The sequence below is a fragment of the Symphalangus syndactylus genome, chromosome 14 (assembly GCF_028878055.3).
Source record: "Symphalangus syndactylus isolate Jambi chromosome 14, NHGRI_mSymSyn1-v2.1_pri, whole genome shotgun sequence".
Classification (NCBI taxonomy): Eukaryota; Metazoa; Chordata; class Mammalia; order Primates; family Hylobatidae; genus Symphalangus; species Symphalangus syndactylus.
In genome coordinates, this window is record NC_072436.2 from 63,704,049 (window position 1) to 63,726,587 (window position 22,539).

The window sequence follows — 22,539 nt, forward strand, 5'->3', positions numbered from 1 at the left end:
TAACAAGAGGGATGATGGTAGAAGTCTTTTTATTTTTTTTAGAGACAAGGTCTTGCTCTGTTACGCAGGCAGGAGTGTAGTAGTTCAAACATGGCTCACTGCAGCCTTGAATTCCTGGGCTTTCCTGCCTCAGCCTCCCAAGTAGCTAGAACTACAGGTGCACAACACTACGCCTGGCTAATTTTTTAAAAATATTTTTGGAGAGGTGGGATCACATGGCTGAGCGCAGTGGCTCATGCCTATAATCCTGGCACTTTGGGAGGCCAAGACAGGCAGATCACCTGAGGTCAGGAGTTTGAGACAAACCTTGTCAACATGGTGAAACTCTATCTCTACTAAAAATACAAAAATTAGCCAGGTGAGTTCGAGATGAGCCTGGTCAACATGGTGAAACCCCATCTCTGCTAAGAATACAAAAATTAGCCAGGTGTGATGACACATGCCTGTAATCCCAGCTACTCGGGAGGCTGAGGCAGGAGAATCACTTGAACCCAGGAGGTGGAGGTTACAGTGAGCCAAGATGGTGCCACTGCACTCTAGACTGGCAGACAGAGCAAGACTCCATCTCAAAAAAAAAAAAAAAAGGAAAAGAAAAAGAGACAGGATCTCACTATGTTGCCCAGGCTGGTCTTGAACTCCTGGCCTCAAGCAATCCTCCACCTCAGCCTCCCAAATGCTGGTATTATAGGTATGAGCCACCACTCCCAGCCTGATGGTAGATGTCTTAATATTAGCCATGCAATCTTGGTCAAGATTTTAAAACAAATTATTAACTTTAAAAACAAATAATTCACATTAAAAGGATGATTTGTGTGCAACTCCAGTTACTAGATGTCAGCATAATCACATTTTCTTTTTTCTTCTTTTCTTTTTTTTTTTTTTTCAGAGTCTTACTCTGTCGCCCAGGCTGGAGTGCCATGATGCGATCTCAGCCCACTGCAACCTCTGCCTTCCTGGTTCAAGTGATTCTCATCCTCCCAAGTAGTTGGGGCTACAGGTGTGTGCCTCCACACCTGGCTGATTTTTGTATTTTTAGTAGAGGGGGGTTTCATCATGTCGCCCAGGCTGGTCTCGAACTCCTGATCTCGGGTGATCCAACTGCCTCAGCCTCCCAAAGTGCTAGGATTACAGGCGTGGGCCACCTGGCCCATGATCACATTTTCTGAACAACAGCACAGTCCCCTAATTTAGCAACTGGACTGTATTAGTCTGTTCTCATGCTGCTAATAAAGACATACCCAAGACTGTGTAATTTACAAAGGAAAGAGGTTTAGTTGACTCACAGTTCCACATGGCTAGGGAGGCCTCACAATCATGGTGGAAAGCAAAGGAGAAGCAAAGTCACATCTCACTTTGCTCTTGGTAGGCAAGAGAGAGCATGTGCAGGGGAACTCCCCTTTATAAAACCATCAGACCTCCTGAGACTTATTCACTATCATGAGAACAGCATGATTCAATTACCTCCCACCAGATCCCTCCTGTGACACGTGGGGATTATGGGAGCTAAAATTCAAGATGAATTTTGGTTGGGGACACAGCCAAACCATATCATGGGCCAAACATGACACTCGAGTTAATCCAGAAGTTACACTACTGCCCTTCTTAAAGGAACTCTGTAATGGTCTTTCCACTTCCCATTTCAGAGTAAAAACCATCCCTTCACTCAAGCTCTCCAACCTCTCAAACCATCCATCAGGTCACCTATATAGTACATGTTTAATATTAAACGACCATAGTCTATAATGTCGGCAGCTTTTTCTCAATGGAGAAAAACTATTACTCACACTTCCAAGAAGCACACTCAGGTGCCTCCCTGGTCCCCAAAGGAAAATCAATGCTGGTTTGAAACTCTGAAAACTCCCTAGATGACAGCTCAAATGAAAAAGGGAAATCACAGTGGTTAAGGGAATTCTTAATGCAATAATGCAAGCCATATATGCTGGATTCTGCTTTTCCCCTATCTGATTCTCTGACATTTCTAAAATCTGCAAGTCTGACTCAAAGTACAGAATTTTCAAACTCTACAGCAAAGGCCAAGAGAGGAAGGGCTCTCTGAAACCCACAATAAACCATAAAATCCAACAAATCACAGCACTCCTACTTAGAACAGAAGTGAAACCCCCTCGGAGATCCCACCACAGCCCCCGTCCCCAGCCACCACCCCAGAGCAGCAGAGGTAGAGCTTGCCCTGCCCCCTTCCATAAGGGGTTGGTTCCTGGGACTCAAGGTCTTGGTGAGATGACAGGTGGAGGCAACACAGGACAGCATTGGGCAAGCAGTGGGAGTTTTGCCTTTGGGGCACTGCAAGAGGACCTGGCATGACAACAGAGGTGGCGCCAGTCATGGTAAGAACAGGGGTGAAGCAGTAGCAGTGACCGGGGGAAAGCACAGGTAGCTGCAGCACCACGCTCAGGGCTGGAGGGTCTCTGGTGGGGAGTTAGCAGTAAGTGCTGCATCGCAGGGTTTGTTTTTGTTTTCAAGGGTGGGGAAGGAATGGGAAATGCGAAAGAAGACTTGGGATCTGGGATCTCTATATAGGAGGTTCCCAGCAATCACATAAGAAGGAGGCAGCCCAGGGGGTGGTGAAGACAGCGGTGCTCCTTCTTCCTACCCATATGACCCAGGGACTGATGCTGCAGTTCCTCAATTCTAAAATGGAGAAAACATTTCAAGGCCAAGGCAAGAGAATCACTTGAGGCCAGGAGTTCAAGAATAGCCTGAGCAACATAGTAAGACTCCATTTCTACAAATAATATTTTTCAAAAATTAGTGGGGCATGGCACTGCGTGTCTGTAGTCCTAGCTACTCAAGAGGCTGAGGTGGGAGGATCACTTGAGTTCGAGACTGCAGGGAGCCATGATCACACCATTGCACTCCAGTGTGGGCAACAGAGCAAGACCCTGTCTCCCGCACCCCCTGCCAAAAAAAAAAAAAAGAGAGAGAAAGCAATTGGTGTATCTCTAGAGTTGTGCCCTTAAACATTTAAAGCATTTTATTAAGAACATAAACGTTGGAGGCTCTCATCATCTTCATCATCGTCATTGCAGCCATTTTCCTAGTGCCCCTCCATGGTGGTTCTCCAGGCTGGTAGCAACGGAAGCATCTTTAGATTTACAAACAAAACTTCGGAAGGAGGGCATGAAGTATCATGCTGTATTAGGAATTGGGCAATTTGTGAGCCATGGAGCCCTGGGAAAGTCTGGATCTAGTGGCTCAGTTTACTCACCTCCAAAAGAGAATTTTTTTTTTTTTTTTTTTTTTTTTTTCTGAGACAGTCTCACTCTTTCACCCAAGCTGGAGTGCAGTGGCGCAATCTCAGCTCACTGCAACCTCCGCCTCCCAGATTTAAATGATTCTCCTGTCTCAGCCTCCTGAGTAGCTGGGATTACAGGCACGTGCCCCCACACCCAGCTAATTTTTGTATTTTTAGCAGAGACGGGGTTTCACCATGTTGGCCAGGCTGGTCTCAAACTCCTGACCTCAGGTGATCCACCCGCCTCGGCCTCCCAAAGTGGCGGGATTACAGGCATGAGCCACTGTGCCTGGCCACAAAAGAGAAGAATTTGAATCACCTAAGATCCTTCTCCCTGTTTATGTCCTCATTGCTATGAGACTGCATATGCTTATTAGGCTTAAACAATTTATTGATCAGTGTCACTGCATATTGTGCACATGTACTCAGAACACAAATAGCAGAGAATACAAAAATACCCCACGCTGTCTGGGCTGATTAATTGAAGAAGGAATGTGCTGATGCCTTCACGACCCTGCACTGACTGTACTCATCACGCCTTCTGTTTTGTACACGTGGTGGCTGCTTTTTCACCCTCCTTACATCAGAAAAACTGCACTATCAAGGGCCCGTGGTAAATGTCAAATATCATACTAACCAACTGATTGTAACCTCCACTTCAAACATGCTGATTTTTGACCACTGATCCTAAAACAGTCTTTATATTCATTCCACAAACATGGAAATGCCACCACTCATAGCCTAGGGCCTGGCTGCAGCAACATTTCACACGGGAAAGAATGTGAACAATGGGTCCTGAGCAGAGGGTGGGGCTCCCTTCCTCGCCCCCCTTCTCCTCTCCCCTTCTCCTCCAGCCAGTTCACCCACAGCGAAAGAGCCCTTAGAATATGGGGCCACCTAGTCTGTTAGCTGTAAAGGCTGAAGGGGATTCCAGCCATCCAACAGCCTTTCAATGAATCCTGCAGTGAGATAAAGCCCAGATTTCAGTGCCAGAAGGAAGGGGGCGGGGGATGCGGACGTCCTGGGGAGAGAGGGGGGCACTCCTCCTGGGATGCCATGCTCCTAGGGAGACTGCAGCGGCCCTCCACATGTATGTGGGAGAGGGAGGGGAAGATTGGTAGGAGAAACAGCTCCAAAAACCTCCCTCCCTTCTTGTCACTGGGCTAGGGCTGCTTCTGTCGGGCTTGTGGCTTCTCCATTCCTGTCCCTCCCCCATCCTGAACACTGTAATTCAGCTAAGCTTTACCAAAAACCCACTAGAGGCTGGACGTACATCTTTAGCCTATGTCCACTTAGAAGATCTGTATGCTTTGTATATGGCATGAATGTCAAAGTGAATCAGGAGGCCCTGCCGATCAGAGTTAACCACCTACAGAGGAGGTTCCCATACAACCACGCAGAACACACTGAGGACAGCACTAAGCTGCAGAGAAACAAATGTGGAGAAAGCCCAGGAGGGGCTGGGGGAGTCCCAAGACCTCACAGAAGAGGCCATGATTCGGTTTTTCTCAGGCAGAGAGGGCAGTGAGGCATTCTGGAGGAGCAGGTGTTTTCCACAGCACCACCAGGCTGAAATGACCAACCGGAGCCAGGAGGCCCCCATCCCACATCACAGGGTTTGGGACAAAAGCCATGTCATGTGGCAGCACAGTTTAATGGCCAAGGGCTGCAAATACAGACCACGTGGGTCTGAATCCTGGCTCTGCCAATGCTTAGCTGTGTGACCTTGGGCAAATCACATCACCTCTCTGTGCTTTGGTTTCTTCACCAAGAAAGTAAGTATAATCATGGTACCCACTTCAGTGTTGCTCTGAGGATTAAACAAGTTAGCCATGCAGTGTGCTTAGGATAACAGTGTCTGACACAGTATGCATTCAACAAACACCAATTATAACAATAAGAAATGAAAATCATCATTATTGTTTTTACTATTGTTATCCTGTAAAAACTAAATTCAAATTAAGGCAAGGAGGAGGAGGAAGGAGGGGAGTGTTTTCAGGAAAACATGAATGCAATGCAACGGGGATTCCAGAGGGTACAATAGAACATGAAGCAAGTCATCAGCCTCTCTGAACCTCAGGCTCTTCTTCTGGTAAATCCATCCAAGAACAATATTCAGTAAAAATGTATAGTGTGCCTCCCTGTGATGCACCAGGCACAGCTAGGGATAACACATATCAGCTATTGTGTTCCATTTTGTGAGCCAGCCACACCCAGCTGACTCTGTCTCCTCTTGGACTGGGGGATTTTACACTGCACTGTGGGTAGATGTGGTTCTGTCCTTCCCAGGCAACAGGATAAGTATGATGTGCTGCAGGCCAGTGCTGTGTCACCTCGCTCCCATAGGGCATGGAGTTTGGGTAGCAGCAAAGCTTTCAAGGGGAGCACTTCATTTCCCCTGCACCTTCCACAAGGAATTCCATTTGAAAAAGACTGGTAGCTTAAAAGGTTTCCTGGGGGTAGGACATAAAGACAAAAAACTGATCCCATGTGTCCTTCAAAACAAACAGCTGAAGGTAGCTACTCTTACTTTGTCACTGCTTTTTGGATGCAACATCAAAGGGAAAGCTACCAGTCTCAGTTACTAATTCTTGCTCCCTCTCTATTCACCACTGCATTTTTGGCTTTGTTTCCTGGCCACAGCACCACTTGAAACTTCTGGCTTGCTCCAGAAGATTCTATGAAGGTGTGCATTTCGGTGCTGCTTTGCTATTTAGTATGTATCTTCACTAACAGCTTCACTGATATTTAAGCTGCCAACCACCTGTATAAGAAAGCGTATAAAAGGAAAAAGTTTAAATACCTCACAGATTAAAATAACTAAGTAATTCCTCTCAATTCCACAAAGATGCAGAAAAGAATCCATAGCCCTAAAATCGTCAGATATAACATAATCTGGTCATTACTGGTGGATAACTTGTTATGGTTGGACACTGCTTCTCAAATTTGAGCAGACATCAGAGTCACAGGAAAGGTTTGTTAAAATGCACCTTCGTCCCGCTCATAGTGACATGGGAGCCTCAGGATCTGCTCAGCACATTCCTTTTCTGCTGAAGCAAGCTTAAGCCAATGTTTCATCATTTGCAACCAAGAGGGCCCCAATTAATAGACCTGGGCCTCGCAAATGGCACTGCAGGTTCTCTTCTTTCTGGGCTGTGCTCAGATACCACAAGGAGGATTTATAGGAGTGTCTGCACCCTCCCTGGGCGCCCATGTCCCCAGCCTCTGCGCCCTGCTTTCTTTCACTGCTCCTTCAGTTCAGGCCAATATTGAAAGTCAGGTATTTAGACACTTCTCAAAAGAAGACATTTATGCAGCCAACAAACATACGAAAAAAAGCTCATCATCACTGGTCATTAGAGAAATGCAAATCAAAACCACAATGAGATACCACCTCACACCAGTTAGAATGGCGATCATTAAAAAGTCAGGAAACAACAGATGCTGGCGAGGCTGTGGAGAAACAGCAATGCTTTTACACTGTTGGTGGGAGTGTAAATTAGTTCAACCATTGTGGAAGACAGTGTGGTGATTCCTCAAGGATCTAGAACCAGAAATACCATTTGACCCAGCAATCTCATTACTGGATATATACCCAAAGGAATATAAATCATTCCACTAAAAAGACACAAGCGCATGTATGTTTACTGCAGCACTATTTTCAATAGCAATAACTTGGAACCAACCTAAATGTCCGTCAATGATAGACTGGATAAAGAAAATGTGTCACACATACACCATGGAATACTATGCAGCCATAAAAAAGAATGAGCTCATGTCCTTTGCAGGGACATGGATGAAGCTGGAAGCCATCATTCTCAGCAAACTAACACAGGAACAGAAAACCAGACACTGCATGTTCTCATTCATAAGTGGGAGCTGAACAATGAGAACACACAGACACATGGAGGGGAACATCACACACCGGGTCTGTTGGTGGGTAGGTGGCACGGGGAGGGAGAACATTAGGACAAATACCTAACGCATGCGGGGCTTAAAACCTAGATGACAGGTTGATAGGCACAGCAAACCACCATGGCACATGTATACCTATGTAACAAACCTGCATGTTCTGTACATGTATCCCAGAACTTAAAGTAAAATAAAAAATAATAATAATTCAAATTAAAATTTAAAAAAAGAAAGTCAGGTATTTAGTTCTACTTTGGGTGGATCTGTCTCAGTGTTCCTGTTTTGACCAGTGAAACTCTATCTATCCATTTACTATAAAGCAAATATAGTGAGATGCTAACTCTAGGACCTAGGTGGTGGTCTATGGTGTCTGCTGTGGGATCCCCTGTACTACCGTAGAACCTCCCCGTGTGCTTACAAATTGTCACAGTAAAATATTGGGAGGGAAAATTACTTGCTTTTTTGTCCACCACCATTTCCTCTTTTTCTCTTCTGTTCTCTGACTTCCTTTTTAGTCTTTTTCTTCTTCCCATACCATAGGTGGAAAGATCAAAGTCAAATCAGAGGAACAGAACCAGGGCTGGAAAGGCCAAGCGGGCTACATTTCTTTCTGCTGCTCCTTCCCTCAAGCCCTATCATTTTCCTGCACAGAATCAGGCCTGGAGAGGACAGGAATCAGGAAGGAGAGCAGAAGGCCCCTAATATGCGCATGGTACCCAGTGTAGAAAAAGTTATTCAAAACATTAATTTTAAAAATTAACAATACAATAAAAAAGTAAAACGATACAGTATAACAACTATGTATGTGGCAGTTACATTGCATGAGGTATCATAAGTAATCTAGAGATGACTTAAAGTATATGGGAGGACGTGTGTAGGTTATATGCAAACACCTTTATATCAGGGACTTGAGCATCCATGGATTTTGGTACCCACAGTGGGTCCTGGAACCAATCCCCCAAGGATACGAAGGAATGACTGTATTTGCTTTTCTGACATTTTGTCTGTGGAACAAGTTTCCAAAACATGAACCTATCAATGGGAGAAGTGCCCAGCATCTCATTCATTGTCCTTTAGAAACATTCCTATGCTTCCGGCCTTATTTTATATATTTTGTTTTTATTTTTTTTTGAGATAGAGTCTCACTCTGTCACCCAAGCTGGAGTGCAGTGGTGCGATCTTGGCTGACTGCAACCTCTGCCTCCCGGGTTCAAGCAATTCTCCTGTCTCAGCCTCCCAAGTAGCTGGGACTACAGGACTATGCCACCATGCCCAGCTGAGGCTAATTTTTATTTATTTATTCTTTTTTTTCGGTAGAGACAGGATTTCACCATGTTGGTCAGGCTGGTCTTGAACTCCCGACCTCAGGTGACCCACCCACCTCAGCCTCCCAAAGTGGCATAAGCCACCCTGCCCGGCCGAGGCCTTATTTTAAATACTGCTTTTAAAAATATTTCCATATTCTAGCAGCTCTAATGGTCTGTTATTGTGGAATGTATGTATTCATTTAAAAATCTAAGTTTATATGTGGCTTATTGGATATAGAAAAAATAATAATAAACATAAAAATCTAAGTTTAAAGTGTGCTATTGGGTTGAAGATAATAAAAACAAAAATAATGGAAATGATGTTTGAATCCAGGATAATAGAATAATAAACAAAATTACACATAGGATGTTTTACCCACATTTACTCCTTATGGCAAAGGTGTTACCTTCATCTGAAAGACAAGGAAGCACAAGCTCAGGGGAGCTACACAGCTTGCCTGCAGCTTCACAGTGGGGAAGTGGCAGAGCCAGGATTCTAACTCAGGCCGGCCCCATACCCCCAAGCTCCTCCTGTTCCATCAGACCGCCAGAAAACAGGTGTGCTCATCATTCAATAAATACTGAGTGCCTACCAGGTAGCAGGTCCTCTTCTAAGCACTAGGGACAGAGCTGAGGACAAAAAAGAAAGCATACAGTCCCTGCCCCCAGGGGGCTTATTTTCCAGCCATGAGAAGACAGACCTTAAACCAGCAGGTGTGTGCAATGGCACCAAGAGCTGAGAAGGAAAACAAGGCAGCAGGAGGAGGAGGATGGAGGTCAAGGGCACTTCCTATAGCGGCACCAAGTGCTTTCCAGGCAGAGGGAGCAGCAAATACAAACACAAACACACTGCCGCAGGAGTGCTCCTGGCAATCTGAGGGACAGCTGTCACCAGACACCAGCAGACCGTGCAGCTGGAGCTCCAGGAGCCAGGGCACAGAGGAACGAGACCACATCTGAGAGGGAGGGGACAGGGATGGGACCTGAGGGCATCGCTGGCCATTTCAAGGACTTTGCTTTTCACTCTGAGTGAATGGGGAGAGCCACTAGAGGGTTGACGCAGAGAAGTGACATGACTCAGGTGTTCCAAGGACCAGGACCAGGGCACAGAAGGGTGGGGGAATGACCCAACTGGTCACAAGGGAGGCGGTGGGAATTGATTGGAGTTGACACATGTTTTTAAGGTAGAAGTGATGGCATTTCACTGATGGACTGTGAGACGTGAGAAAAGGAGGGTTTAAGGGTGATGCCACTGGCTGTGGCCTGAGCAACCAAAAAGATGGAGTTGCTGTTTACACAAACGGGAAGATTTGGGGGAGCAGGTTAGGGGGTGGTGAGAGAGATGGAGAGGAAGGCATTGAGATTCAGTTTTGGACATGTTACATTGGAGGGGGCTTTTGGACATCCAAGGGTGATGTCACAAAGGCAGTTAGAGGGGTCCCAGCTGGAGATGCAAATCTGGACGTTATCCACTTAAGAGTGTTAAAAGCCATGAGAATGGACCCCGTCACCTGGAACAATGGTTCTCGATGGGGACAGGACTGTCCCTCAGGGAATGTGTTGAAAATCTGAGGGCACATTTTTGGTTGTCACCATGACTGGATGTGTTACTAATATTTAACAGGTAGGAAGACAGGAAATTCAGATGTCCTAAAATGCTCATGACAATCTTACACAAAGAACTGCTCCACGACCCACACACTTTTCACATATGCCACAGGCACTGACACAGGTGGAACACCTTTTATTATTATCTGAGCCTAGAGCCTCCCTCCATTTGACTCATAAAAACAATGTGCCCCTTGCCTAGCTGTAAGGTACCCTGAACTTTCCAAAAATACATAAAACAAAGGGAGCCAGCACCATGCTTGGTTCAGAACTTCACCAAGAGTGTCTGCTATTTCAAAACAATCCCATCACTCCTTCTGCGGCAGCCTTCACCATAGTTGAGTCATCAACACAACTCAAATCAGTCTGCATCTCAAATCCATCTGCATTGTGGCTGTCACGCCCATGGTGCTTTAAGGAGCATCTCAAGGCCTTTAGCACAGCTGTGCAGATGGAAATGCATGCTATCTAATACTTCCCTTCTGAATTAGAAGATCATATTAATTTTTCTGAAGTACTGCATGAGGTAGGTGCTACTGTCTATGAATTCATCTCAGGGCAGCTAAGGAGGCGCTAGGCGTTGCATGGTGAGAGTCTCTCATGTAAAGAAATGAATGCAGCTAGAAAAGAGATGAGTCTAGGAACGTGGCATGGGCCCACCCAACCTTAGAGACCAAAGGGATGGGGGGGGAGAAAACCAGAGGAGAACGCACTCCCTGATGAAGGGTATAATCAACAGTGTCCATGCTGCTGCAGGGTCCGGCAAGAGGGGCTTGAAGAACTACAACTGGATTGTGGGGGGCTGTGAAGATCGTGCATGACCTCGACCCCCTATCCAGGGTGGTGCTTGGGGCAAAACTGCCAGGACATCCATGCAACCCAGGGCAGAGGACCTTAATTACTGTGTTAAACACTTTGCAGACCTCCTTTCTGGACCCCAGAGGGCCCCCACTCCCACCCGCTAGCTCCATTCCTTCATGTCCAGGCATGCTGGTCCTCCTGCAACCCTTCCTTGGGAGCCTCCTTCCCTGCCCCAAGAGGCCACTGGTTTGCCTACTGCCCTCTTCAATCCTCCCAACCCAGGGTATCCAGGCGCCCTGCCTGGCCCTGTGCATTTTGGTCCATACCCTGCTGAGTCGGGACTCAAAAGCCAAGGAAGTTGAAGACTTAGAACTCTTCATGCCGCAAGAGGCTGCAGGCAGAGGCCGAACCCGGTCTGGGCCGTGGCCCCCTGCTCTGATGGCTGGGTTCCAGGGCTTGGCTGCACTCCGCATGTTTGACTTCGTGGGTCTGTCCTGCAAAAGAGCAGAAAAGAAAAACATGTCTCCATCACTTGAACCTGCTGCATGACATCATCACACTTTACCCCACATACCACGTTACCATGGACTATCACAGAGTAGAAGCACCTATGATTTGGCTGGAAATAGAATATTTCTAAGATGGGTTTATAGGCTTTATACTAGGCTAATTTTTACAACTCCACAACAGCTTTTACCAAACTACTGAAACATATCCACATTACTGATGTCGTGACATCACTTTTCAGCAGAATGACCCGGCGCAGCATTCCACCAAATACCCATACACTATGTATCTGTATCTCACATCCAGATAAAACAGGTCAGCCAGAGTCAACAAATAAAATGCCCATAAGCTTTGTGGCTTTAGGGTTGACAAAGGAACAATATACTTATTTTTAAAATATAAATGAATTACTTGAAAGAATTCACAGAAGCACAAAATGACTTTTTCTTCTTTTGGATAAAAATGGGTATCATAAAAAATTAATGAAGCATATTTTAATTGGTCAGACCCAACATTGTTGGGCAGAGTGACTGCCCTAACTATAATATTTTATGAAAGGAAAATTGTTCAAACCAGCAAGATGCAGCTGAAGACATCAGGGGAAAATCCACACAGAGATGTGGAAGGCCGCCCGAGACTGGCCAGCAGGGACTGGCGCTGTGATTCTTGAGCAAGGAGCGGCCTGGCCCATCCCTCACCCTCTCAGAGCCTCTGTTTCTTCTGTCAATAACATAACAGGACTGGATTAAACGCCCTCTTGGTTCTCTTCCAGCCCCAACCCTGACTCCGCCTGTCCCCATGGACTCAGGGTGTGACACAGGGCGCCAAACCCATGATGTTCTGTCCTTTCAAAGAACATCAGAAATGCACTTTACAAAACACCCACAAGTGACAACCACTTCTAACTGCCACTCTCACAGGGCACAGTGTGGGGGGAGGGTCTCATTAACTGCCCCTGGGGGATGGCGGCCAGTGCTATCCCTGGCTGCCTCTCCCCTCACGGCCTGTTAGCCAGCCATGAGAAGAACCACAGGCAGCATCCTGCTCAGTCTGTGACCGTGTTTCTCCTGACAATGTCTCTCTGCGAGGCCATCTAGTTCCCGACCCTATTGAAACAGTGACCAGCTGGTGGCATGTGTCCAGGCATGCACCTGACTGAGCTCATGCTGCAGAGCTGATGGCAGCGGCTCTGTGAATGCTGCCACCGGTGGAAACACTCCTTTAAAGGCGGCGTAATTTGTTTTCCATAGTGTTTCCAAGGAAAACTATTAATGATTCAGTTACATAATTAGTTCAGAACCTTATGAGTCTCAGCTTTGTTCCAAGTATGATGATTTTTTTGAAATTCTGGATTACAAAAAGCAACTTAATTATCGTGTATTTTACAGCTATTCGGCACCGATTATTTTTCTTCTTCAACCCACGATTTTTATTGCTGGTTTCCACAGCAACAATGAAAGAATGCATAGGTTGAGACCTATACAGTAACTAATTTCATGAGGACCTCCTCCCAATATAAAATGAATGAACAGAGCTGGAGTGACTCTTGAAGAGAATTACTGATGAATTTTACCAATTACTACAGAATCAACCAGCAACCTGTCAGTCTGACTCATGGAGATGACTTAATGAAGTATATGTTTAATCAAGACACCCTTTTATGTTATGATTAGAATTACTTAGAAATGACTATTACAGGCCAGGCACAGTGGCTCATTCCTGTAATTCCAATATTTTGGGAGGCCAAAGTGGGAGGATCACTTGAGTCCAGGAGTTTGAGACCAGCCTGGGCAACACAGCAAGACTCTGTCTCTACAAAAAATAGCCAGGCATGGTGGTGCACACCTGTAGTCCCAGCTACTCGGGAGGCTGAGCTGGAAAGATGGCATGAGTTAAGGAGGTCAAGGCTGCAGTGAGCTGTGATTGTGCCACTTCACTCCAGCCTGGGTGACAGAGTGAAACCCTCTCTCTAAATAAAAAAAATAAATAAAGGACTGGATATTACAGGGCTTACTTTATGAAAACATAGGATGATTTTGCAATCTGTCTACATTTTCCAAAATCTGCCCAGGTTACTCCTGAAATGAAATGCCTTTTATTTACTGCCCACCTCCACCACAAAAGAGAAAAATATAGAGATGAAAAGCAGCAGGAAGAGGGTGGATGTTTTCCCTGTCAACCTTTTCCCCAACATTTCAGGAGTCTAAGTCCTTGGTTAAAGAAAAGAAGGAAAAGCCACCTCAGTCAAAATTCAAAGATCTAAACTTCTCTCTTGATCTCTGGCAACAAATGTGTCGATCCTGTGGATGGTGCCCCTGACAAACATGCAGCCGCCTTTCCAGGGTTGGCGGGTGGCCCACTCTGAGGCAGTGCTCTCCAGGCCCATGTTTGTTGCATCAGGCCTCTTTCCCTATTCTCTTGGACCCTCTGAATTCAACCCAACTATTCCCACATGACTGCACCCAGAAAATGCTCCTCATCCGTCCCCCTCCTGCTGCCCACACTCCCTTTCCTGAGCATCTTCGGCTTCACTCCCATCATTGTTTTCCTGGGCAAGGCCTTCCATTTTGTACCCATCCATCAGCCATACACTGCTCCTCAAATCCCAACTTCTTCTCAAATTTAAAATACACAATATAGGCTGGGAGTGGCTCACGCCTGTAATCCTAGCACTTTAGGGAGGCCAAGGTGGGTGGATTGCCTGCGCTCAGGAGTTCGAGACCAGCCTGGGCAACATGGTGAGACCCTGTCTCACTAAAACTACAAAAAATTAGCCGGACGTGGTGACACACACCTGTAGCCCCAGCTACCTGGGGAGCTGAGGCATGAGAATCGCTTGAACCCAGGAGGCAGAGATTGTAGTGAACCAAGATTGAGCTACTGCACTTCAGCCTGGGTGACAGAGGGAGACTCCATCTCCAAAAAAAAAAAAAAAACCCACAATATGGTGCCCTCCGTCCACTTGCAGGAAGGACTCCTACTAGAAGGGGAGTAGGTGCACCCCTAGGCCCACTCCTAGTTTCTTCAGGCTTCCTCCCAATCCACTTCCCACCATTTCTACTACCCTCCTGTCATCCCAGCCCCTCAGCCTGGCTCTCTGAAACCAGTTCATTTACATAAACGCTGTCATGAGCTGAGAGCAGCTATCTTATTTCATTCTGAGCCTGGCAAGGCACTGCTAAATGCTCTATGTAAATAGCTCAGTAACCCTACCAGGTAAGGGTCACCTCCTGCTATGATCTGAATGTCCTCCCAGAATGTACATGTTGGAACCTAACCCCCATTGTGGTATTAGGAGGTATGGCATCTGGGAGGCGGAGCCCTCATCAATGCAATTAGTGCCTGAGGGAGCTTGTTTGCCCCTTCCACTGAGTGAGGGCACTGCAAGAGGACTCCATCTATGGACCAGACAGCAGGCCCTTGCCAGACACCAAATCTAGTGGCACCTTGATCTTGGACTATGCAGCCTCCAGAACTGTGAGCAATAAATTTCTGTTGTTTATAAGCCACTCAGTTTATGGTATGTCTCTTATAGCAGCCTGAACAGACTAAGACATATCCATTTCACAGGTGGGGAAACTTCATTTCCCCAAGGGAGGTTAAGCAACTTGTCCAAATCTCAGAGTTTATCACGGAGCCAAGATTCAGATACAGTTTAAATTGTTCCCAAAACCTACACGCCTAAACACCGGGGACGGATGGCCTCTCTGAATAATCTTTGCTCCCTGGAGAGCACCAAGGCTGTAGATCAAATGCACCTGGTCCAAATTCAGCTCCACTGTTGACATTGTGAACTCGGCCATGCTTTTTGAACATGATTCTCTGTATCTTCACCCAATAAGATGGAGTTATCAGTGCCAACTTCATAAAACTGTAAAGACGAAAGGAGAACAAGTCCATCAGGTGCCAGGCACACAGAAGGCTGTTGACAACTAAGAGCCGCCCTCTCGACAAAAACTGTTGATGGTGTACAACGGAGCGCTGCTCTGCCTTCTGACTCAGCAGCACACAGTGATGGGTCAATTAAATATGTGTTCAGGGCAGGAGGCAGAGAGACATATCAGATCCAAGGAACATGCTCTTCTACACAGAGAAGACTATTTTCACTTGGAAATGAGAAAGAAGTGAGGGAAACACACCTGCAGGGAAGACATTTCACAGCAATTAAAATTGCCCAGGGCTTAACAAATCCTGGCTGCTGAAAGATAAACACAGGTGGGAATGCTAGCTGAGTAATCGTTCTCTTATGGATGTGAATTAGTCATACAAAATAAACAGGCTCCAACCAAGTACAAGACAGTGAAAAAAAGGTTTCTATTATTAATCTCATGATTTCCTAAAATCCTCATGAACACCACAAAGGATCACATCGATCAAGGAATTACAGTTAAATCTAGGACCCCACACCCATGGTGGGGTGGGGGATGTCGTTCCAGAGGTGTTTTCTTTAAATTTGTCAAACATTTTATTTTCTTACCAAGTTTCTCTCCTCTCCAGAACAGTGTAGGACTTAAACTGCAACTCTTAAATTTCACAGTGTAAAGTATAAGAGAAAGGAGGGAGGGAGAAAAGGAGAGAGGGAACCGCTATTTAAGGAATACAATTAGGTGCTGGGCACCAGGAAAAGTCAGACTCCACACGTCTCCTGCTCCCTGAAAACACGCTGTTCTGCCACTAAATCACTGCCTTCGGAGCCTGCGTTGGAGGGGTTATCTCGGGCCTCAGCTTCATTATCCTTTTAAGGCAAGAAATAGAAAGGCGATTGGGAAACCATTCTGGACGATCAGAAAATAATGACGAGTCTCCGGGAGTGGGAGAGGGCATTCAGGGCTCGGCTACAAGCACAATAAGCACTGGGAAGCGGAAGAGGCCAAAGCATTCAAGTCTGAGAACCAACAAAATAAGAATGTGCACATAGCTCAATTGCCAGGGGACTCAGCAGGAAATAGAACGTAAGTGAACCACATGTTGAAAATACTGAGCTGGAGCTTTTTGGAACTTGGGTCGAATTTGCTCCTGACCTCTTCTACAGTAGTAGTTCTAAGCCCAAGGGGCACATGGCAATGTGCAGAGGCATTTATGGTGTCACAACTTGGTGTGCTACTGGACAGAGCCCAGAGATGCTGCTAGACATCTGTAACCCAAAGGGGAGCCCCACAACAAGGAAGCATCTGGCCTACAATGTCAGCAGTGCCACGGTGCAGAGACTTCCAGAGAAGAATGAGAGCCCTCGGACACTGGCTCCTAGACCAGCCAGCACGTGATGTATCTGGTTAGCCTCCCACCTAACATGTAAACGTTAACACTGAAAATCTGGTTGGGGCGCAGCTGATGGAATCCCAGACTTCAGCAAATGGCCACAGGAAATGCTTCAAAGCTGATTATTTCCCACAGTCTTGAGATGAAAAATCATCCCAATAGCCTCAGATTCCTTCCCGGTAAATAAGGAAAAGAACAGATTTCCATACAGCATCAGAAGAAAAATTCCAAACTAAAATTCATTGATCCCATCAGCAGAAGTCACTGGAAAAAAAGAAGTGATAAAAACAAAAACTAAATGGAAAAGAACATTTGTGCATCACTAACCACACCACCTCAAACCTGAAAACAAACTTTGATAGTGGAGAAAGAAACTATGGACTCCTGCCAGAAGGCGGAGACCCATAAAGAATAGGGTGTAATCTGGAGACCCATAAGGAATAGGGTGTAATATGGAATAAGAAACAGAGGCTGAGGCAGGTCCAAAATATGAAATGCAGACCCAAGAGAGAGGCTATAATCTGGCAGCTATATTGAGACCAAGAGCTCAGAATCACTGGTCTGTGACGTCCTTCCGTCTCCAAAGCTGCCTCAAGCAACCAGCATCCCAAAGAGCTAAATGACCACTAACAAGTAGTTATTCCCTTACCTATAACATGGCTTCACATCAAAGGATTAAAGTGAATGAGCCAAGGCAGTAGGAAAAGGAGATGGAAATAAAATAAGAGCCCTTTTTTTAGGAATAGTGTAAAATGGTCTAGTGTAAACAGAATAAAAACTACAGTATAGGAGGGAACCAGAGACTTTCATATCTATCTAGGCTGCAGCATCTTGAGCCATCTTTATCAAGTCCTGGCTCCGGGTCTTTGCACATGCAACTGCCTCTGCCTGGGACGCCAGCTGGGAAACTGAGGTGAGCTGAGAAAGGAAGTGTTTACAAAGGTGTGGGCAGGGCTTGTAACAAAAGGGAGAAGCAAATGGGAAAGTGCAGCACCCCAGAGCTAGGAAACACCTCATACACATCCTCTCCCTCCCTCCAACCTCACAGCCAGTGCTGCCCAAAGGCTCAGGGAAGGCATGGGACACGAATACAGTGTCTATGGTCGCCTGCCCTGGTGCAGAGCTGGAGGAAGAAGACAGAAATATGGCGCGGCAAACAGGAGGCCCGGGACGCCCGCTCAGCTCCCATGGCCCAGCTAACTTCAACACCACCTTCCAAAGTGTGCTCAAGTCTCTCCCCTCCAGAAAATCTTCTCCTAGTCTGAGAGGGTCTCATAAGCATGCCTCTCCTTGTTGGTAAGCCCTTCCCAGGGGCAGCCTCCTGGCATCTGCCTGTGTACAGCCAGCCTCAACCTGGGGCACAGAACCCTGAATAACCAGCTTCAGCCCTGACTTCCCTATTTCTGTCATCAGCACAGCCTTTCTCTTGCTCTTCCAGACTCAAAACCTCAGTCATCTTGGACTCCTCTCTAGGGCTCCCATTTCTCAAATTCACAGCTGTCCAGGCCAGCAGATCAGATGCCTGCAATGTTTCCTGTAGGAGCCCTGCCTTTTTCTCCAGCACAGATTGGCATTAAGGCCCTCCTGGGCTCATCCGTTCCACATATTCAAGACAGATTTCTGAAAATTCAGCTGGGGTCAGTCATTTTCTGCTCAAAATCCTGCATTTTATCTTACTCATTTATTTTTTTAGAGATGGGGTCTTATTCCATTGCCCAAGCTGGACTGCTGTGGCATGATGACAATTCACTACAGCCTCGAACTCCTGGGCTTAAGGGATCCTCCTGCCTCAGCCTCCCAAGTAGCTGGGACAACAGACGTATCACCACGCCTGGCTTTTTTAAGAGGCGAAATCTCACCTTGTTGCCTAGGCTGGTCTCAAACTCGTGGGCTTAAGTGATCCTCCCACCTCAAGCCTCCCAAAGTGCTGGGATTACTGGCATGAGCCACTGCACTCAGCCCATTTTACTGTATTTTTAAGCTAACATTTAGCAGCACCAACTAAGAGCTCGGCACCATGTTCAGCATTTTCCTTCATCTTTTCATGTTTCTGACTACCCTGTGAGGTAGCTGCTGTCATCCCCTTTTACAGTTCAGCAACAAGGAAATGTCAAGGGGTTTGCTAACTCCCCCAGCGGGACCCTCGGCAATGCCACTTCAGGCTGTGTGCCTAACCCTGGCCTACTGCTCCCCTTACACACCGTCTGAGTCCATTTGGGCTCCTACAACAAAAAACCGTAGACTGGGTAATTTATAAACAAGGTGAACTCATTGCTTACAGTTTTGGAGGCTGGGAAGTCCAAGGCAAGGCACCAGCAGATTCAGCGTCTGGTGAGGGCTCACTCTGCTGCACAGATGGTGCCTTCCTGCTGCGCCTCACATGGCAGAAGAGGCAAGGGAGCTCCTCAAGCCTGTTTTGCAAAAGCACAATCCCATTCATGAGGGCTCTACCCTCACGGCCTACTTCCCAAAGGCCCCACCTCTTAATCCTATCACATGGGGTTTTAGGTTCCAACAGATAAATTTTGGGGGGGTACATCAACATTCAGACAATAGCATCCACCAAATTAAATGACAGCTTGCCTGAGCTCGGCTGAGCCACACTGACCCCTTACCCTGCAGCGTAGCCAAAGAGGACTCTTCTCTGCACTTCCGATGAAACTTGCGGTTCTCATCTTGGGTATTCACCAATCTGAGGGCCTCCCTGTATGAATGTTTTATCCCCTCCTTTTAGGCTTATGCCAATCAAGACTTTCTTGCAAAAACCTTTCTGATACTCCCACCTCTAAACCTCCAGAAAATCGTCTCTCTTCTGGAACTCCTAGGTCTGTGACCACTGCCCACCCCTTGGGCCAGCCCTGCCTCTCACCCGGGTGCTGCAGTCTCCCCTCACCGGCTCTTGGCCTCTGCTCCTGCCCCTTCTAGCCCACCACTTAATGCCCATTCAGCAGCCACAGGAGTCTTTTCAAAACACAAATCATGAACTGTCCACTTAAAAATGGTTAAGATGGGGCCGGGCGCGGTGGCTCACGCTTGTAATCCCAGCACTTTGGGAGGCCGAGGGGGGCGGATCATGAGGTCAGGAGATCGAGACCACGGTGAAACCCTGTCTCTACTAAAAATACAAAAAATTAGCCGGGCGTGGTGGCAGGCGCCTGTAGTCCTAGCTACTCAGAGAGGCTGAGGCAGGAGAATGGCGTGAACCCGGGAGGCGGAGCTTGCAGTGAGCCGAGATTGTGCCATTGCACTCTAGCCTGGGCGACAGAGCGAGACTCCGTCTCAAAAAAAAAAAAAAAAAAAATGGTTAAGATGGTAAATTTCATGTTATGTGACTTTTTTTCACCAAAATTAAAGTTTCAAAATTAAGACATGTATACAAAAATCAGATCACATCACTCCCTACACAGAACCGCCCCCAGTGGCTTCTCACTGCATTGGGAGTGAAAGCCCAAGGTCTTTGTCCCGGCCCCAAGCTCCTAGGCTTCCTGGCCCTGCCCACCTCCTCGCCTGGCTCTGATCACTCTCCCCTGCTCACTATGCTTCACGTGGGCCGCTCCCAGCTCCCTGAGCATGTGCAGCTAGTTCCCAAGTAGGAGCTCTGCCCCTGCTGTTCCCTCTGCCCAGAATGTTCCCCAGCTCCTCACACAGTGGGCTCCTTTCTCCTCCGTCAGTCTCTGCTACAAGGTACTTCCTCTAGAAGGTGTCTTTCTTGCACTCTCTAGAGTAGCTCTCCCACCCCACCAAACAGCCCCTGGTTTATTTCTTCAGAGCCTTTATCACCAAATGAAGACTCTCACTGCCATCGATTATCTGCCATTGATTATCTGTCATGGGTTATCTGCCTTCCTGTGCTACTAGGGAAGGTCCGTGATAGCAGGGCCTTACCTCCCTTGTTCACCGTTGAGTTCCTGGCACATAATAGGTGCTCAACAAATATTAGTTAATGAATACTTAGATTCTGGCTTTCACTGAAGACATGCATATGGGTGTCTCCCTGGCCCTGCCCCACCAGCCAGGGAGCTCCTACAAAGGTACACAGGTCCCAGCAGGCAGGAGCCACTCACTAAATAGGTGTTGAATTAACGGGCAAGCACAAAAGAGAACTGGAAGGCAATGACAATCCTTCTCCCGTAACACTTATAAATATCTCTAAATGGTTGAAAAAAAATAATAAAGTCCCCAGACTGCTTTCAGGATGAGAGCCCCATGGTTATGAATATAGAGCCTTCCAGCACTACTACCTTGAAAACATTCATGTTGATGTGTAAGCGTCGTGTTATAAAACTTAATCTTGTTAACTCACAGTCATGCTTGAGAAATAGTTCCTATATTCCTAAGGGATGGCTTTTAAAACTTTTGGTTTACATCCTAGTTTCACAGAAATAGTAAACAACACTTTACATTTCTATGGTTTTAGATTTAACCAGGCATCTTCACAGAAACATAATAAATGAATTTACGTTAGTAAATGCTTTGTAAAGTAGGAACTGATGGTAACCATAGACTTAGGAACCTGATAATTTAAAGTATCAAGTCTGAGTACCTTATCTTTTATCCAACCTTTTCTGCTTCTTTGTTCCTAACCTAGGGGCCCCTAAGCCAAGTGGGGATATGGGCACAGCCCTGTGATGTCAGGGGAACAGCTTCCCAGGCAACAGGCAGGCCAGTTCTGTTTCATTCTGTTCTATTTCCTCTAGAAACAATACAAGAACTGCAGGGCATGCTGCCCCATCCACCCAGCAAACCTCTGTGTGCTCTACCAACATGCTTCTGTGCATCTGAACGATGAGGGCCTGGAAGGAAGGGGACAAACCCTCTTCCCCAGCACTGCTGAGCACAGATGCAAAAAAGGGACCCTCCATAGTGAGAGCCCCCACCCATGGATGGAGAGGTCTGGCCCCTCACCACGTCCACTGCCCCTCCCTCCCTCCACTCACTATACTTCAGCCACTCTGGCCTTCTGACCACAGGAAGATAAAAGCAAGGAGGAGCCAGCCCGGCTCTGCAAATTCAGGAGAGGCAGGCTACACATGCCACATGCCCCTGGTGACACATACTGGCTGTATGGGACCCAACAAAAGAAGCCAGAGGGTGATCTCATAAGTCCCCTAGTGGCTTAATTCAATGCACAGAAGCCTTAAGTCATGAGCAGCAGGGTCTCAACTGGACCCAACCACATTGAGTGCTGTGGCCTCGGCATGTGATGAGGCTGGCTGAGGAGGGTCCCTGGCAGTCTCTCTGTCTGTCTGTGGAAGTGAAGGGTCTCCTGGGATAACGCTCGGCCTAGGGGGACAGAGAGGAGGTGGGAACAGGGCCATCAAGGCAACATAGAAAGAGCTACTTCCCCAAGAAATTCTGAGGCTTCCACCATAGTCATCATGGCCTTCTTGGGTGTGCTGAAGACTTGGCACTATGGCACCTCACAGCCACAGGGCAACATGGCAGCAGTGGTGCCCAGGGTGGCGGAGGCAGCAGTGGGACTGCAGGCAGCAGAGGCCTTCAGTGTCATGGACATGATGGCAGCAGCCATCCCGGAAAGTGCCTGGCCAGGTAGAGAAGGGAGAGACAGCACATTAGCTAGGTCTATTCATTTGCTTCACTCCTTGGGGACATCAGGAACAAAGGAGGGGAACAGAGAATTTTGCTGGAGCTTCTGCAGTTGCAGAGGATGCAGGAACAAAACCTGGATCATCGCTGCATGGCCCTAACTCATATCTCCATCCCGCCGTGGATACCCAGAGTCGTGGTGGATATCCCCTCCACTGAACAGGGAACGTCCGTCCACTCGCACATGCAGTGGGAGTCCACTATTGCTCAGAGCACCGTGAAGTTCTGGATTTCCTTATTGTTGCCAGATTAAGTTAAATCACTGAATGCTGCTGATTTCCTTTT

At 47.0% G+C, this 22,539-nt stretch overlaps 1 protein-coding gene across 18 annotated transcripts in view; it reads right to left on the minus strand.

Annotated features, from left to right (window-relative positions):
- The window catches only part of SPECC1 (sperm antigen with calponin homology and coiled-coil domains 1), a 304,891-nt gene that overhangs the window by 220,607 nt on the left and 61,745 nt on the right, over nucleotides 1–22,539 (minus strand). For 8 of the 18 annotated variants that reach the window (XM_055243198.2, XM_063617724.1, XM_063617719.1 and 5 more), the window contains one exon: nucleotides 11,208–11,375. In XM_055243198.2, coding sequence (XP_055099173.1) covers nucleotides 11,208–11,354 — 147 coding nt within the window. In that variant the 5' untranslated portion in view covers nucleotides 11,355–11,375. Of the gene's footprint in view, nucleotides 1–11,207; nucleotides 11,376–11,961; nucleotides 12,243–15,065; nucleotides 15,260–18,926; nucleotides 19,059–19,262; nucleotides 22,190–22,539 lie in introns of those variants that run through there. The other 10 variants (XM_063617723.1, XM_063617720.1, XM_063617721.1 and 7 more) reach the window with 4 other exon arrangements.